The sequence below is a fragment of the Helicoverpa armigera genome, chromosome 17, assembly GCF_030705265.1.
Source record: "Helicoverpa armigera isolate CAAS_96S chromosome 17, ASM3070526v1, whole genome shotgun sequence".
NCBI classification, from domain to species: domain Eukaryota; kingdom Metazoa; phylum Arthropoda; class Insecta; order Lepidoptera; family Noctuidae; genus Helicoverpa; species Helicoverpa armigera.
In genome coordinates, this window is record NC_087136.1 from 10,390,665 (window position 1) to 10,410,565 (window position 19,901).

Sequence of the window (19,901 nt, forward strand, 5' to 3'; positions counted from 1 at the left end):
CAGATATAGTGATAGGTTGGTTGTTTGCATCTTTCTGATATATTGAGCGGTTGCGATTTAACAACTTTTTTCTAATTAAAAAATATACTATTCTTATGACTGTAGGTACAACCTATCAGTATTCATTATATGCGTTACATTGATAGCCAAATATTCAAGTATATTGGAACCTGTTGCAAATGCATTACAATCGAAGAATATCGATATGTACACGTGTGTGAATCATATCAAGAGAATTATTTCTGTTATTAGAGATCATCGTGGTAACGCAGACAAAGAGAGTCAGATTATTTTAGACATTTCACGTAGAACTGCAACTGCCATTGGCAGTGATTTGCAAATCCCGCGTATTGCATGTCGCCAACAACATAGGTCCAATCACCCAGCTGAGAGTTTATGCGATTTTTGGAAGCGATCAATTATCATTCCTTATTTAGATTCTTTGATATCCGCACTCGACCAGCGTTTTTCTAATGAACATTTACCAGCTTTTAGTTTAATGTCGATACATCCAAGTTCAATGTTAAATATGTCACTGGTTGATTTTAAAGAAAAATCGCAAGATTTCTGCCAGTACTATGATCTTCTTCTTTTTGAGCATGAAGCGGAATTATGGTATAAACTTTGGAAGGATAAAGGTATGGAAAAAGACGCTCTAGAAAAAATAGATCTTATTGATGTATTAAAGGAGGCGGACACTTTCTTCCCGACAACCAAAAAAGCCATACTTATTTTGTTGGCACAACCGTGTACAACAAGTAATATAGAAAGGTCTTTTTCTACCCTGAGACGTATCAAAACGTGGCTGAGGTCTACAATGACCGAAAACCGTTTAAACGGGCTATGTATGTTAAGCGTACACCGGAAAATTGTCCAAGAAAAAAAAGATGAAATTGTAAGAGAAGTTTTTAATAAATTTTGTGAAGAACCGCGCAGATTACTCTTCAAATAATAAAGCTGTTTCTTATTGTTATATTTGTTTTTAATGTTTACCTCACCTCCACCACCAATGTTAGATACTCATATGTTAAAAATCACGATTAAAACAATGTAGTATGGGATTTTGCTAATCTGCCCCCCCCTGTATAGAATCCTGGCTACGCCCTTGGTATGAAGTATGAAATAAAAAGAGTTAGGGTACCGATTGGGGAGTATGGTATTACCACAACTTACACTCTCAATATCAAATGTTATTTGAATTCCTCTTTGTTTTAAACGTGAAAGTTACAATATCTTTAATACCTGTACCTACAAATTGAAACGTACACTTATTGCTTCGAAAGTTTTCCCCTAAAAACGAAATTGCGTGTCTGATTACATGGGCCGCTAAGATATCGCCTCACTCCACATATGGGCACGTAAAGCGCTTTAATCTCCTTACTCAGGCCGTGTAAACTTCTTCCCTGTCATCAATAACTTAGTACAATACGTACCTGGAAAAGCCATTACAGAGGGTAGGATATTCGCTGTTCGAGTCCGAATACTATTATAGTCGTACCCCATTGTTTTATTCAGAACGAATGCGGATGCTTCGGCGATTACCTGTGTAAAGAACGTTTATATGATGCGCCATTTTAGTGCTATTTTGTAGCTGTATAGCATTTTAGTGATATATGTATAGTATTATTTATATGTAGGTAACATACCTATCCTAAGTAATATCATAAAAGTGACAGTTTGAATGGATGAGCGAAAGCTTTTTGCTCTTTACCGCAAAAACTAATATAAATAGAAAGGATTACTAAAACTAATTTATAAGGTCTTACATTAAGATAAAGTTTATGGATACTTTTCGATGGACCACACAGCTTCTGTCTGCCTGCGATGTTTGAGTCTGCAAAAACAAAATAATGTTTCCATCAAGTTCAGAATTTGCATGTGTATACGAAACACCAGTAAAACAACATAAATTACAGCCAAGCACAAAGCGAAAATCGTTATTAATTTCAGTGAAAACGAATGGAATATTGAAATTCCTCTCAGAAATATGACATGTCAGCCACAACAGGACCTGCGTCAAACCGATGTTATTGTTTAAAATACAAGGCTTTGTGACAACAGATCAACCTTCGTACTACTTGTAATAGAATATAGCTGAAGGGTTTGTTTTAAATGTATTAATTTGGCTAATTTGCTAATTACTCAATACATTAAAAAAAACATACCCTAGCGATCATCTCGTCACAAAAGCCTAAATTGCTATTTAAGCGTTTGAAATCGAAAGTGACGATACGATATTTTAGAAAAAAAAATGACAGATTTAGAAAAAAAACGTTTGTATTGAATAGCCCAATTTTAGGTTAGGTTTGAGGCTATTAAAAATCGCAATATTATGGTGATTTAAACAAAAGAAACATTACAGTGGAATCTCGCGTTAAGACGAACAAAGCAGGCATGATAATATGATGAATGGGAGAAACCGCAAACCATAGCCTGTCTATTAGATCTACGTAATATTTTGATTCGCAACAACATATCATTTTTAATAGCTCTTGGCACGTTTTGAGCAGTTTTATAATACAGGAGGTATTAAAAATAAAAAGCATTTATTTAATAGATTCTTTGGACACAACACGGAAATTACAACTAATATGATTGCGTGACTTGCTATTTGTGTACTTACATAATAATATTTTCTGCAGTAATATATTGACGTATTTTTAACTAGCTTTCACCTGCGTATACGTTTAGTAGACCCACCAATCGTTATGTTTTTAAACTTATTAAAATTCTGGTCAATCAATAAGAAAATAGATACATAGAAATACTCTGGCTGTTATATTTGTACACTTTCATCACAAAGCTACTGGCTCGTTTTAGATTTTTTTAGATTTAGAAATTTCATTCGACACGACACGAGAAATAGCTAGAACCCTGAAACCCTTATAGACATTGTTTAATAGATAGCAGCATACGGTCTACACACCATTTCTACAAGAACGCGAAAAAGACCGCAGATTTACGACAAATCTTCATGGTCCAACCTTCACGCTGTCATTACGTCCAAAAACTATAGTGGCACAATAAAAGCATTTGTCGTAAAGATATCGAAACAGTCTGTTGGACATATCGTGTGAACATCGTAGTTTTACTGGCCATTACATCACAGCTTGGGATGACGCCATTAGCTTTGATCGACGAATAAAATAGGAATTTTATATTTATTTTGTTTGTGAATACGTCTGTGTTGTGGGAATGACTTTTGAAGACTGAATGCCGTGCGGTAGTAAAGTTTTTTGCATGTGCGTTTGAAGTTTTGAAGAACGATTGTGGATTTCGCATTTTCAAGATCATTAGCTATACTGGGTATAGGCCCACCTAATTTTTTATTGATGAGTATATTTGAATAAAATGTGACTATGTGAATAAAATCAACAAAACACTTTTTGTAATTTCTACACTATTTGTAATTTCTTGAATAAAATTTTCTATCATTTCCACATTTTTCATTCAGCCTCTTACAACCTTGTAAAGACCGTCATTCAAACATTTCAAAAGGTACCTATATCCACAAACATTCGTATTGACAAATTAAATAGGATTAGTTGGCTAACACGTGAGTAATTCTCTCACGGAGGACAAAATGACTAGCAGAGGTGGTATAACGGAAAATCACCTAAGAAAGTAGCGTAGTTTCCACTCTCATATCTCATTCTTTGGACCCAATCATTCTTGGTAATTCCAAAAACTATTGTCAGATGTTTCAAAAAACCTGAACGCCTCGTTAGCTCACTCGTATCTGATCTTTTTGGTCATGTCCACTGTAAGTAATTGACCTAGAAGAAGGCGCCTGACCTACCTGCATTATGGTATCTCCGCTCTTTGCTTACTCTGGGAATTCTCTGCAATTAACGGTGAGGGAGGTAGTGACACTTGCCCTAATCTATGACCTCAGGCTATTAGATTATTCCAACTGAACATTGTAGGGAAATTCCCCATCAATAACTTGGAAATTGCTATTAACGGGAATCCTTTTACATTGTCGATAGTTGTCTTGGTTCGGGAAATTTTGAGAAGGGATTCGAGAGAGCTGAATTTTAAATTGGGACAAAAGAAGAAAAGAATATGAGAATGGGCGACTAGAAAAGAAAACGTAAGAACAACTCTTATTGCATTGATACAATGCTATATCGGACATGTTACTATCATTCATATTACCTACGGTAGGAATTCCCAACTCATTTATGAAAAAAGGTTATCCAAATAACGAAAAGATAAGGTTAAATATGTATGTTTATGCCGTTTTCTATTTCACTGTATGTTTAAAAACCATTACGTTCAAAAGAAAATCCTTGGAAAAACATTTAGCAGACGTTATGACGCAGTGAAACTTGACCTTAATTGTCGTCGAAGCTCCTAAATCTAGAAGTAAGTACACACATTAATATTATAAATGACTATAGCTTTTACCCACGACTTGGAGCGGTTTAAATTGGGTTTAATGCGGTAAATACGCCTTTGTGTACAGAGCCTTGTAATCATAAAGTCGCCGTTGTCATTATAGATTCTTTTTTGTACTGTTGTACATAAAACACGATACGAGTCGGTTAAAAATACATAACCCACCCAAAACAAAAATGTGAAAGACTGCCAAGTTCGATAATATGGGAATGCTTCGCCTATAAAAGAAGTGAGATCTGAATAAGTACCAAGTTCCATACACATACCTCAGTTAAAAATAGTTACTTTTTAATGATGTTACTTGGCAAGTTTTAATAGAAAATTAAATACTTGATTCATTGCGTTTAGTAGGTTCATACACCAAGGCGTATGAAAACTCGCCAAGTAACATAATTAAAAAGTAACTATTTTTAACTGAGGTATGTGTATGGAACTTGGTACTTATTCAGATCTCACTTCTTTTATAGGCGAAGCATTCCCATATTATCGAACTTGGCAGTCTTTCACATTTTTGTTTTGGGTGGGATTTCATTTATTTTTGTAAGGTTGTTTATTTTATTTTATTCTTATGATGAAGTTAGTTAAAGAAATGTCTCATTTATACTATCTTTTAGATTTTTTAATATGCACTATGTTTCTTACAAAGAAATGAACTAGATTAACTAAATGGACTAGATTTACCAACTGACTGATATGACATGTTATCATATATTATTTTCGTGGATCAAAGTTACACATTCGTTATTTTCGAAAGTGATTCACACTTGGCCGTTTTCAGATTTTTACTCTACTTTGACTAAATACAAACCTTTGTACCATTCGAAGATATATTATATAAATATAGATAAATTTAGTTCGTTTTAGTTCCTTAGGGGTATAAATTTACACCGGGTATAAAACACCTTCATTATTTTGAAACCGACTCACACTTGGCCATTTTCAGATTTTTCCCTTTACCTTGACATAAAGACCTACCTCCATGCCAAATTTCAAGTCAATACGACCATTGGAAGTGGTCTAGGTTTTTGATGAGTGAGTCAGTGAGTCAGTCAGTGAGTGTATAGTAAAAATAGCGATTTTCTGACGTCAATATCTCAAGAACTACAGTAGGTATATTAATGAAATTTTGTATTTTAGATAAGTGAGGGGGTCTCAACAGATACTAGAAATTTGATATGCGTAAATAAAGTAGATTTTGAGTTACAGGGGGGTCGAATTTGGCCCGAAATGGTTCGTGTAATATAACCCACGGCCGGTGTGTCGCTTTTTTTGCTCGAACTTGGCGGACACACTGCCGTGTGTCTAGATAATAGTGTAAATACTTCGAACTTTTACACATACCTATATATTTTTTACATTAAAATATACATCGTTTTTGTTAGTTACATTGATAACATTTTCTCAGGGAAACGTTTTTGCAGATTATTGATTTTTGCAAATACTTAAACCGCTTTAAAAGTGACATGATAACATTCTTTAGAATACGGAACCATAAATACACACAACAAGAAAATATTTTTTTCATGTATTCAATTTTCGTCACAGAAAGTCATTTCCCTATCATTTTTTTATTATATATTCATTTTTTTTAACAATATTCAATAACTATACTAATTAACATATTTCACAAAACAAAACACCATTTTTAACAAGCCAAATCCAGTGTTAATACCGCCTAATTCCTTAAAATACAGAGAGTGAACTTGTGCGAGCTTTCACTGCAATGCGGCCCAACGTGGGGGATGTTCTTAAACAGATTATGTTACTGTGTTTGTTGTGTTTCTGAACGGAACTCATTTGTTTGTATTTGTGGTTTTTTATTAAATTTTTTGTTGTTGTAGTAGGTTTTAAAAAGGAGCTTAATAACTATTTTTGTTATAATGCAAACGCAAAACATTTGTGTAGTTGACTAAAAAATATTTATATTCGAATAGGGGTTAAAGTAAGGATAGAATAAAAGAGTTTAATAGTGGTTTTCTTTCTTTTAAGATAATTCTGAAAACATAACCATAAAACGATTGCTACTTACGTACTAAACTTACCCGAGGTATTTTGTGCGTCAGACAATCTATTCATCGACGATAACCAATTTTTAACCCCCGACGCAAAAACGACGGGGTGTTATAAGTTTGACGTGTCTGTGTGTGTGTGTGTGTGTGTATGTGGCATCGTAGCTCCCAAACGGATGATCCGATTGTAATGCGGTTTTTTTTGTTTAAAAGGTATGTCAGTCGGGAGTGTTCTTAGCTATGTTTGGTGGAAATCGGTTCAGGTCTTCAAGGTCATCAGCTCGTTTGCTAGATGTGATAGGAATGTTACACGCTCAGTTTACTTGCAAGTATATGTGGGATCTGAAATTTGAAACACTAATGTCTTCTTGAACCACTGAGCTGGTCTGCTGTTAGGGCACGAAGGTAGGAGACGTAACCCTGAACTGCCTTTTAGTAAACCCTTCGAGTTTGGGCTCGTTGAATTTGTCTTGACGAGTTCTCTTCATGTTTCTGATTAACGAGAACCTGATGCTGGAAATGGGATGTGGCGGATAAAACCCTGGAATGCCGGAATGAAACGGATAAACCGATTTATATTTTTGCTGAAAATCTAGAATGTCCAAAGGTTAATCTTTATTGTTTCTCAATCTGTGCAATTCTCCCAGAGCCAGTATGTCATGAGGATTGTTAAACAGCTTCCTTTGGCCGAGATCGCATATAGCGACCCCATCTTAAGATAAAATAAATTAAATGAAAGAAGGAAAAATTAAGGAGCTCCTTTAAAAAGCATGAAATAAAATTAAATTATAAATTTAAAAAAACCCCCGACCCAAAAAAAGTACGCAATAATTATGACAAAAGGTTAAAAACGCTAAACCCTATAAAAAGCAAAAAAATTACTTTTAACACTACGTAAACTAAATTTTGTCGTGTCGGGGGACCGCTCTAATTCATTACTTGAGATACGTGTTTTTTTTTTAAACGAATGTTGTAATTAGGTAGGTATCATTTGATTTATGTAAGTATTTATGAAGGTTAAAAGCGGTCCCCCGACTCGTCAAAATTTAGTTTACGTTGGGTCGGGGGTTTTTTTAAATTTATAATTTAATTTTTCATGTTTTATATTTATAATTTAAACATCTCGTTATTTGCATTAAGTATTCTCTCCGTGATAAACGTGACGAGCTTTCACTGTTTCACTGTTATAATAATTGAAATAAAACTGTCGCTTCTAGACAGGTGTTCGATCAAAAACACAATTCACGAAATTACTCTCGCAATATTGTTGCCCTTATATGTATACCCCCTTATGTACTACCCTTATATACCTCCTTATATACTACCCTTATATACCTCCTTATATACTGCCCTTATATAGCTCCTTATATACTGCCCCTATATAGCTCCTTATATACTGCCCTTATATACCTCTTTATATCTGCCCTTATATACCTCCTTATGTACTGCCCTTATATACCTCCTTATATACTGCCCCTATATAGCTCCTTATATACTGCCCTTATATACCTCTTTATATCTGCCCTTATATACCTCCTTATGTACTGCCCTTATATACCTCCTTATATACTGCCCCTATATAGCTCCTTATGTACTGCCCTTATATACCTCTTTATATCTGCCCTTATATACCTCCTTATGTACTGCCCTTATATACCTCCTTATATACTGCCCTTATATAGCTCCTTATATACTGCCCCTATATAGCTCCTAATATACTGCCCTTATATACCTCTTTGTATCTGCCCTTATATACCTCCTTATGTACTGCCCTTATATAGCTCCTTATATACTGCCCCTATATAGCTCCTTATATACTGCCCTTATATACCTCTTTATATCTGTTATATATACTCCTTATGTACTGCCCTTATATACTCCTATATATACTGCTCCTATATAGCTCTTATGTACTGCTCTTTATACCTCTCTTCATATACTGCCCTTATATACCTCCTTATGTACTGCCCTTATATACCTCCCATACTGCTCCTATATACCTCCATGTACTGCCCTATATACCTCCTTATATACTGCCCTTATATAGCTCCCTATGTACTGCTGTTATATACCTCCTTACATACTGTCTCTATATACCTCCTATGTACTGCCCTTATATACCTCTTATATACTGCCTTATATAGCTCCTTATATACTGCCCTATATAGCTCCTTATATACTGTCCTATATATAGCTCCTATATACTGCCCTATATACCTCTTTATATCTGCCCTTATATACCTCCTATACTGCCCCCTATATTCTCTATGTACCGCCCTTATATACCTCTTTATATCTGCCCTTATATACCTCCTTATGTACTGCCCTTATATACCTCCTTATATACTGCCCCTATATAGCTCCTTATGTACTGCCCTTATATACCTCCTTACATACTGCTCCTATATACCTCCTTATGTACTGCCCTTATATACCTCCTTATATACTGCCCTTATATAGCTCCTTATGTACTGCCCTTATAAAAGTCGTGGTGGCCTAGTGGGTAAAGGACCAACCTCTCAAGTATGAGGGCGCGGGTTCGATCCCAGGTCAGGCAAGTACCAATGCAACTTTTCTAAGTTTGTATGTACTTTCTAAGTATACCTTAGACACCATTGACTGTGTTTCGGATGGCACGTTAAACTGTAGGTCCCGGCTGTCATTGAACATCCTTGGCAGTCGTTACGGGTAGTCAGAAGCCAGTAAGTCTGACACCAGTCTAACCAAGGGGTATCGGGTTGCCCGGGTAACTGGGTTGAGGAGGTCAGATAGGCAGTCGCTTCTTGTAAAGCACTGGTACTCAGCTGAATCCGGTTAGACTGGAAGCCGACCCCAACATGATTGGGAAAAGGCTCGGAGGATGATGATGTACTGCCCTTATATACCTCCTTACATACTGCTCCTATATACCTCCTTATGTACTGCCCTTATATACCTCCTTATATACTGCCCTTATATAGCTCCTTATATACTGCCCCTATATAGCTCCTTATATACTGCTCCTATATATAGCTCCTTATATACTGCCCTTATATACCTCTTTACATCTGCCCTTATATACCTCCTTATATACTGCCCCTATATAGCTCCTTATGTACTGCCCTTATATACCTCTTTATATCTGCCCTTATATACCTCCTTATATACTGCCCCTATATAGCTCCTTATGTACTGCCCTTATATACCTCTTTATATCTGCCCTTATATACCTCCTTATGTACTGCCCTTATATACCTCCTTATATACTGCCCCTATATAGCTCCTTATGTACTGCCCTTATATACCTCTTTATATCTGCCCTTATATACCTCCTTATGTACTGCCCTTATATACCTCCTTATATACTGCCCTTATACACCGTGACATTTTAGTCGTCTTACAACGGCAGCCCACTTCATGTATCCAATGTCTAGAACACGTTCATTACAAAAATATATATATTTATGACATTTGAATAATTCAAAAATAAAAATAAATTCATTATTATGACGCATGACATAGATTATAAAAACACCCTGTAGTGAGCGCGGCCCGAGTCTTGTATCAATGGAGCGGCGCGGCGCGGCGCGGCGCGGCGTCTTTATCAAAGTTCATTCACCCTAGCGCAAAATAAGTTTCTTACTATTGCAATCTTAATGTTCTCATTATGTAGCAGTTTGTAAACTTGCACTCTTACTTAATTTGTAACACTTAATTCCAATTCTTCCTTCATACTTTTACGGGCTTAGGACCGTCTCGTAATCAAACCAAAACAAAGTGATGTAAGTTGACAATGACGTACCTATTATCAGGCCTCTGTCACTCTCTGTACTCGCGCGCGATAAATGCCTACCGCTCGCTGGGTTACCGGTAGCCCCGCGGCTCAGGGCGCACAACAGTCACACGCGCGCGCGCTCCATATTATTATTTTTATTTCGTGCGGGTTGATCACTCCTCGGTTCCGTAACATTATTAGATTGTTAGGCGCAGCGTACAATCTTCTTGCTTCCTTAAATTGTCACCAGCTATTGCGTACACGCGTACCATTTGTAGGTACTCGATATTCGAGTAGCGACGGTTCCTATCACTCATCATGCAAGACGTATACCCTATTCACTCGTAGCGATCGCGAACAACACTTGATTACCAGTAGTGCGCGCACACTTCCACAACTTGCGGTGTTCGGACGGCAACTGAGCCACAGAATGACCTTTAAAACTTATTTTTAAGTAAAAGGCGGCATTTATCAAAGTCCACGTGGACTCTTTGAAAAGTGCCGTCGTCGTCTTTGGCGGTGCCGTCGTGCCTCTCGTGGAATGAATCTCATTGGATGACAGTCCACGTGGACTGTGCTAGATTGGCTTACGATATTTTGTCTCGTAAAAAATGGAGATGGAACGATCACTCGACTCGAGCGCTGGGAAGGTACCTACTTTCTACCGTTTGATACGTAAACATTATTAACAGGATGTTTCCTATATCTAATGTATTATTTATTTTTCTTTGCACCTATTATCTTAATTAATGCTATAAAATTAATAATCATGTCTAGTGGTATTTTATGTCGGATACATTCAGTGGACCACCTTTGTAAGACGACTAAAAAGTCGCGGTGTATAGCTCCTTATATACTGCCCCTATATAGCTCCTTATATACTGCCCTTATATACCTCTTTATATCTGCCCTTATATACCTCCTTATATACTGCCCTTATATAGCTCCTTATATACTGCCCCTATATAGCTCCTTATGTACTGCCCTTATATACCTCCTTATATACTGCCCCTATATAGCTCCTTATGTACTGCCCTTATATACCTCTTTATATCTGCCCTTATATACCTCCTATGTACTGCTCTTATATACTCTTATATACTGCCCTTATATACTCCTTATATACTGCCCCTATAGTCTTCTTATATACTGCCCTTATATACCCTATATCTGCCCTTATATACCTCTTATGTACTGCTTTATATACTCCTCCTTATAATGCCCTATATAGTCCTATGTATTGCCCTTATATACCTCTTCATACTGCCTTTATATACCTCCTATGTAATTGCCCTTATATACCTCCTTACATACTGTCCTATATAATCTTATGTACTGCCCTATATACCTCTTATATACTGCCCTTATATAGCTCCTGTACTGCCCTTATATACCTCCTACATACTGCTCCTATACCTCCCTTGTACTGCCCTTATGTTCTTATATACTGCCCTTATATAGCTCCTTTATACTGCCCCTGTAGCTCCTTATATACTGCTCCTATATATAGCTCCTTATATACTGCCCTTATATACCTCTTTATATCTGCCCTTATATACCTCCTTATATACTGCCCCTATATAGCTCCTTATGTACTGCCCTTATATACCTCTTTATATCTGCCCTTATATACCTCCTTATGTACTGCCCTTATATACCTCCTTATATACTGCTCCTATATAGCTCCTTATGTACTGCCCTTATATACCTCTTCATATACTGCCCTTATATACCTCCTTATGTACTGCCCTTATATGTATACCTCCTTATGTACTGCCCTTATATGTATACCCCCTTATGTACTACCCTTATATACCTCCTTATATACTACCCTTATATACCTCCTTATAAACTGCTCCTATATAGCTCCTTATGTACTGCCCTTATATACCTCTTCATATACTGCCCTTATATACCTCCTTATGTACTGCCCTTATATACCTCCTTACATACTGCTCCTATATACCTCCTTATGTACTGCCCTTATATACCTCCTTATATACTGCCCTTATATAGCTCCTTATATACTGCATAAATAGCAAGTATGTGCACAAATAGCAAGTCACGCTATCACATTAGTTGTAATTTCCGTGTTGCGTCCAAAGAATCTATTAAATAAGTGCTTTTTATTTTTAATACTGTATTATAAAACTGCTCAAAACGTGCCAAGAGCTATTAAAAATGATATGTTGCTGCGAATCAAATTCTACCTATAATGTAGTTACGTAGATATAATAGACAAGCTACGGTCTGCGGTTTCTCTCATATATCATATCACGCCCGCTTTGTCCGTCTTAAGGCGAGATTTCACTACAATGTTTCTTTAATTTTTGCAATTTTTTATAGCCTCAGACATATAAAGGTCCGTTCAGACAGACCGGCTCGGATAGGAGAGCAAATTCTTAACACGTTGAAAATCAGGTACTTATTATTTGAAGTAAGGTTTATTTTTGCATGTGCACTGTTTTTGTCATCAAGAATGCTCAAATGCGCTTGGTGTGAAATAATAACAGGAGCCGACCGGCTCTGATTTTTTTCTTAATATTGTATCGATTATCGTCACTGTTGTACTTTTTTTATTTTCTAGCGGTAGCCCTGAACATTCTTGGCGCGTAATCAGCATTTAAAATTTTGTTTATATTTTTTTGTATTAAATCAATTTAAACCACTTAAATGGTGAAAAAGTGTTGCGTTTATACTTGTAAAAGTGAATCCTATGGTGGTTGCAATATATCGTGCCACAGGTTAGCTAATAATAACATTTTCGTAAACCAAACAACTAGGGTGCCCATGAATTCTTGTAATGAGTGAAAATATGGGTGATGGATTTTAAAACTGTTGTACTATTGTTATAGCTTCCCAAAAAATGAAGAAAGGCGACATAAATGGCTCAGCAGTCTATATATGAAGTAGAAATACAAAAAAAACAGTATTCACTTCGAATCTTCCTGCTTTTATACTGCTAATTCCCGCTAATTGTTAAAAGCCTTTATAAGTATCTTAAGGTCACAAACTGCATAAGTTAAAACTTCAATACCAATCTGCGTTTAATAATCTTAGCAAATTCGGATTTGTCTCACATAGCTTAATCTCATAGTTACCCTATTAGAAAGGGACAGACAGCCTCTGTACTAACTATTTCACTCGGCTCGTTTTTTGGGTTTATATGCGCAGTCCTGTTTACTAATATTATGTCTATGGTTGTACGTAGTTGTGGTAGGTTTAAAAAAAAAGCTTAAAAACTATTTTTGTTATAAAGCAAATGCAAAACATTTGTTTTGTTGACTAAATATTTAAGAAAAAATAAGTAGGTACATTCGAATACGGATTGTTAAAGTAAGTACCTAAAGAATAAAAGTGGTTTTCTTTCTTTAAAGATAATTGTGAAAACATAATCATAAAATGATTGCTACTTAAGTACTTACCGAGATATTTTGTGCGTCACACAATTTAATCATCTCTTTATTTGCATTAGGTATTCTCTCCGTGATAAACGTGACAAGCTTTCACTGTTTCACTGTTATAATAATTGAAAGAAAACTGTCGCTTTTAAACAGACGTTCGATCATAAATATAATTCACGAAAATTAGATACGCAAGAAATATTGTTTACTCTAAATCGTAATAGCGGTGGTTGTCGTAATAAGTATTATGAATTGAATATTATTACGCGAGCGACGGATAACAAAATACACCCACCGCATATTTATAAATACAGATATAAACTAAATAATTTTATATTTCTCCCGAGCAGACATCATTTTTTTTTTTTTTTTTGCCCATAGGGCAGGCTAAAGTCTTTCGACCATACTGCCTAGTCTTTCGTAGGTATTTATTTCTTTCGTAATATTTTTTAAAAAATTTTGTCATACGTGTTTAATTCATGTCAAATCAATAATTTTTTGTCAAGTCATTGTCTTGTTTTATTAATCCAGGTTTTTTTTCGTAATCCAGCCGTTAAAGGCATAATTTCATGTCAAGTCATATCATTTTTTTTTTTGTCCTATTACGTTTTTTACGTCAAGTTGTTTTTGACCTTTTTCCCCTATTCATATGCTATTATTTATTTATATACACCATAAATTAGACAAATATAATAGAATATTTTAAAAAACTATATATAAATTATATATACAAAGGTAATGCTAACTTTTATGAACATTTAAATCTCATTAACTGTTTCCAATATGAATCTGTACAAATATATATAAGTTGAAGCATTCATAAGCAACCCGAGCAGACATGATGAAAAAAGCGCTGGTGATTAGCGCGCGAAAACAACGAGACGTTCCACAAGCAAAGGAAATGTCTATTCTGCCTGCGAGCGAACTCTTTATCACAGTCTAGTAACCGCACAAACAAGTTTTAATTGGACTTTTTTGTACAGGCAGCCTACAATAGCTCGACGTACCTCCTCATTTCCCTAGTTCCTATTTAGTCATATTTCTTTAGTAGCACACACGTTTCTGAAAACTCCCAACGACGTCCCGTGGGAGATTTAAAATACAATTTTATTCAAGAGCGAACATCTACAATTCATATTTTCGTAGGTATAGGAACACAGCTTATTTATTTTTACTACAAACTTGAGGCAGTACCTAGTTGTTACGGAATTGGGTAAAACTTGTGCTAAAATTGGCCTAGTAACATTGAAGTAAAGTTTTTTATAGACATTGTTTATCTGAAGAACAAGTCCATTTATTAGGATGGCCAAGTGGAATGAAAGCTATAGGGTAACTTTACTTCACGCCATAATTCCTACTATAAAAAACGAGTTTACGGTTATACACAATACGGTAATCGTTTGGTTTTCCAAATATTTTCTTTTACCACATCTAAATAAGGCATTTTGAATCGCGTATTTTTGCTGTATTTTGTCTGAAGGTCTCTGTCGCCTTTTCACAATTACCAGAATTGTGAAAAGGCCAAGTTCAACAAAGCGGGAGAGAAAATAAAAATTCGGCCGTCATCGGACTATCTCAGAAATAGAAAATAAATGTCTGGCAAGTTCCAGACGTGCAGTAATAGTTTTACTGCTATCTTCATTTAAGTCAGCAGAAATAACTATGCTTTTATAGGCTACCATTCTAATGTTCTTTCGTCTTTGGTCAAGTTTTAATGAGAATTTCATATTTCTGTGTAATCGTGAAGTCTCTTTTCGCGCGGGAAAATTGACACCTAGACCACCTTATGGTGCGTTCCATACATGACTTATGAAATAAAAAAAGAAAGCGATATAAAACCTTTTTTTTAATTTTAACCCTAACTATGAATACGGTCCTGTTTAGTACAAAAATAAAATCGCTAAAACAAAGGACTTATTTAGTAATCAGGTTTTATTTGCGAAGGTCTGACGAAAGGGTTCTGAACTCTGACCGTAATCAAATTAGGGTTTGTTGTTTTCTAGACCGCATCTACATATTTTGTGTATCTATCTGAACCCTTTGGCTAATTATAACAGATTTCGGAAAGGCTTTTTAATGGTAAATACACTATCTGACTCGTTAACTTTTAATTTTCGACAGATGTAGGTAGGTAAAAGAAAAATATTTCTTTTAGTATCAATTTTAGCTTCAAAAGCAACTTTTTAGCGAGTTTTTGCCACGTGAAATTACACGAATGATAAAATCCACTAGTGTAAAATTCGGGTGCCCAAGGATGTCGCTAAGCTTCACGACCTAAAACTACAATTCGTATAAAAAATGCTGATGAGAAAACACAATAGCAGCAATATCCTTGAATATTCAATACCATGCAATTTTAGTGACGTCACGAACAAAAACTAGGGCTGCCCGGCTGCCCATACAACATCGACTTTCATTGTTTTCAAATCAAACACACATTAGCAATAACCAGTAACCCAGTTCAACACGAGAAGGTTAATTCCACAATGTTTACGCCAAACCAATGTCAATGTAAATGCAATAAAATCGTGACTACAAACTTAGTGTTGTGTTGATCGATATCGATAAAATATGCAACCTTTGATTTGTCTTGTGCACGCGACTATGAAGCTTGATGGAAATAGAAATTATTTTTAAAATAATAGGTGGTCTTTGTCAGTTGCTATGCTATATAAAACTTAGCTACTAATATTGGCTCTAATATCTTTAACTTTTCCAACGGATTCACTCCTTTTTCAAATATTATATTATAGCCTCCTTCGATAAATGGGGGCTCTCTAACACTGAAGATTTTTTACTTGGCCAGTAGGTAATTCTTGATTAGAGTTTTCAAGGAACGAAATAAACTCTTCTACTACCTATATGTGACAATTTAAAAACTATTATCACTACCCATCTAAAGAAAACCATTAGCAATAGAAGTTGACTAGATGTTAGCACCTCTCGATTGAATCGATTCCTCCTAATGGCTTGATGAATCCGATTTGCAGCCGGATTCAATGTAAGAGCATTGGTTAGCCAGGAAGTCTGGTTAGTTAGCAGTTCGGATATTCAATTATTTTATTCTTATATCGATGTTTTTGATCATATGCGGCCTGTTTTGTGTAGAAAAATAATAATGGTAATTATGTTTTTTTCCCAGATTAGATAGTTTTAACTATTCACATAGGTAGGTAATTCAATATTATTTACATGTTTATTAGGTACGACACACCCGATATACCCCCGTATGTACTGCCCTTATACACTCCCTTATAAACTGCCCTTAAACACTCCCTTATGAACTGCCCTTAAACACTCCCTTATGTACAGCCCTTAAACACTCCCTTATGTACTGCCCTTAAACACTCCCTTATGTACTGCCCTTATATGTATGTATACCGCCTTATGTACTGCCATTATATACCGCCTTATGTAGGTACTGCCCTTATATACCGCCTTATGTAGTACCCTTATATACCGCCTTATAAACTGCCCTTATATACCGCCTTCTGTACTGCCCTTATATACTCGCTTATCTACTGCCCTTATATACCGCCTTATGTAGTACCCTTATATACCGCCTTCTGTACTGCCCTTATATACTACTCGCTTATCTACTGCCCTTATATACCGCCTTATGTAGTACCCTTATATACCGCCTTATAAACTGCCCTTATATACCGCCTTATGTACTGCCCTTATACACTCCCTAATGTACTGCCCTTATATACCGCCTTATGTACTGCCCTTATATACCGCCTTATGTACTGCCCTTATATACTCGCTTATCTACTACCTATATACCCCCTTATGTACTGCCCTTATATACCGCCTTATGTACTGGCCCTATATACCGAATTATGTACTGCCCTTATATACCCCCTTATGTACTGCCCTTAAACACTCCCTTATGTACTGCCCTTAAACACTCCCTTATGTACTGCCCTTATATACTCGCTTATCTACTACCCTTATATACCCCCTTATGTACTGCCCTTATATACCGCCTTATGTACTGGCCCTATATACCCCCTTATGTACTGCCCTTATATACCGCCTTATGTACTGCCCTTATATACCGCCTTATGTACTGCCCTTATATACCGCCTTCTGTACTGCCCTTATATACTCGCTTATCTACTACCCTTATATACCCCCTTATGTACTGCCCTTATATACCGCCTTATGTACTGGCCCTATATACCGAATTATGTACTGCCCTTATATACCTCCTTATGTACTGCCCTTACACAATCCCTAATGAACTACCTATATATACCCCCTTATCTACTCCCCTTTTGTACCCCCTTATGTACTACCCCTATATACCCCCTTATGTCCTAACCTTATACACTCCCTTTATAACATGGTATGACATGGTACAGGTAATTAGAAAAAAAGTACAATTTTCCGACAGCCCCCACTATTATTATCAGTGTCTCACATACAAGAGTAGCACCTCTAGTTAAACTCTTTGTCCTCAGCATGCGTAGAAGAAGAATGCATCGACTGGGAAGGGAAGTCGGTACCCCACGGTCTGCTGTACGTGCCGGGGCCGGGAGTATGTTCCCTCTGCGTGTGCTATCACTCTGAGCCTATGTGGTGCAAGGCTATTTACTGTGATCCGCCTTATGTGAGTATCAAGCCTTGAGGCATTACTTGGGCTCAATTCTCCTAATGTAATAATGTGTCAATTGAATATCAATTGAATCTCAATAGCAGTTTTAACCTTAGCGAGCATTCTGCTACTAAAATAAGACCAATCGTTTTCAAATTACATCCCATTGGTTTGCCATTGATTGGTCTACCTACAGGGTAGTCTGCTCTACAATTGTTTTGCAATAGTAAATTAATTGCAGACAATATGATTAACTATTGAATCACAGAAAAGGATAAAAACGTTTATTAAAAAATGCCCCATATGCTTCAATCGTAATTGAGTCGTGATTGAATCTTAGTTGGATATCAATCGTATCTAGCGGTAATTTGGATATCAATCCTATGTCGTGGTAATCGTGGTGAGAATTTTGTAGATCGAATTTGAAAAATTTCTGACACTGTTCTAAAAAACAGGTCAAACTTCTAATGGCACAACATAAGTCTGAAAATACAACTTAAGCCTTGCAAGTGGAACCTAGTAAAGACTTACAAGCAAGGCAATCAAGAATAGGTCCAATAAAATGTATCCGTCATAATGTGTAACTATCTTTTGTATTGAAACATGCTTATATTTTTTACGTGGCAGCAGTATAAGAGGTGAGAGATGTATATGTAGTTACTTCCACTTTGACCACTCACTGCAGTCTACTGAAACTGAAAGTACAAAGGCTATTTCTTTAAATAATAAATGCAAGCAAGCCCACAATTATCCGCAGTACAGTTATTGACATGAATCTGCCCTTGCTGGTTCGAATAACTAATAAGTACCTATGAGTCATTACGTGAAACCAACTCTGGTCATGTGGGTAACACATAATTGATTGCCGTCACGAAATGCCTGGTTATTAAGCTGTGAAAGTTTCAAATAAATATTCGGATATAATACCTTTCTGAAAGGTAAAGGGTATTTCTGGTTAATAACATTATTTGGTGAACTTTTGTAAATGTCAATGTTTTCGTGTCTGGTAGGAATTTGGACATCATTATTACATACAGTACCTAGGTATTGACAGTCGTCGATACCCATCACCCACTTGCCTATCATCTTGGATATTCAAAGAATTAACTCTATTTTGGAGTCCACACGACCCTAGACCAAACTCATTTTTCAGTAAAGAATTCCTATCAATATGCTACCTAACACATTTTGTTCACATTTCCACAGTTCTGCAAAAACTTCCGCGTCGGCGCACGATGCTGTGAGTTCGAGTGCCTGGACCCGCCAGGAGAAGACACCAGATACCGCGAGAGGCAGCGGCTTCGGGCCCTCATCCTCGCTGGCAACTCCTCGGCCCCCCACCAGGGCCCCTCCATCGAACTCAAAGCAGGAATCTCCCTCCTAGCTGTAGCCGTCGCGCGCTTCGTATGAAACACGGAACGCGTAGACCAATAACCAATTGAAAATTTAAGGGAGTATTTGCCTGGCTAAGGAGGTTTTAGTTCGTGAAATTGAATGCCAACAACTCACATTCTATGATACTACGATCTGCCTATAACTAGTAAGAATGTCCTTCACCACGGACCTTTCCTAGAACTAGAACTATGATTTTTCATGTTCAGAGTACACGAGTTCTTCTGATTATTATGTATTAGTTCCGTTTACAACAAAATGAATAAATTCGGACCAATTTTATGTAAACCGAGTAGAGTCGTGTTCTTTTGGTTTTTATTTCAATGTTGAATGTGAAAAAT

General features: G+C 36.3%; 1 protein-coding gene across 1 annotated transcript in view; it reads left to right on the forward strand.

Moving 5' to 3' along the window:
- Positions 1-19,681, forward strand: part of LOC126055864 (uncharacterized) — a 46,310-nt gene extending 26,629 nt beyond the window's left edge. The window contains exons 2-3 of the mRNA XM_049846642.2: positions 18,035-18,183; positions 19,375-19,681. Coding sequence (XP_049702599.1) covers positions 18,035-18,183; positions 19,375-19,578 — 353 coding nt within the window. The 3' untranslated portion in view covers positions 19,579-19,681. The remainder of the gene's footprint in view (positions 1-18,034; positions 18,184-19,374) is intronic.
- The last annotated feature ends 220 nt before the right edge of the window (positions 19,682-19,901 follow it).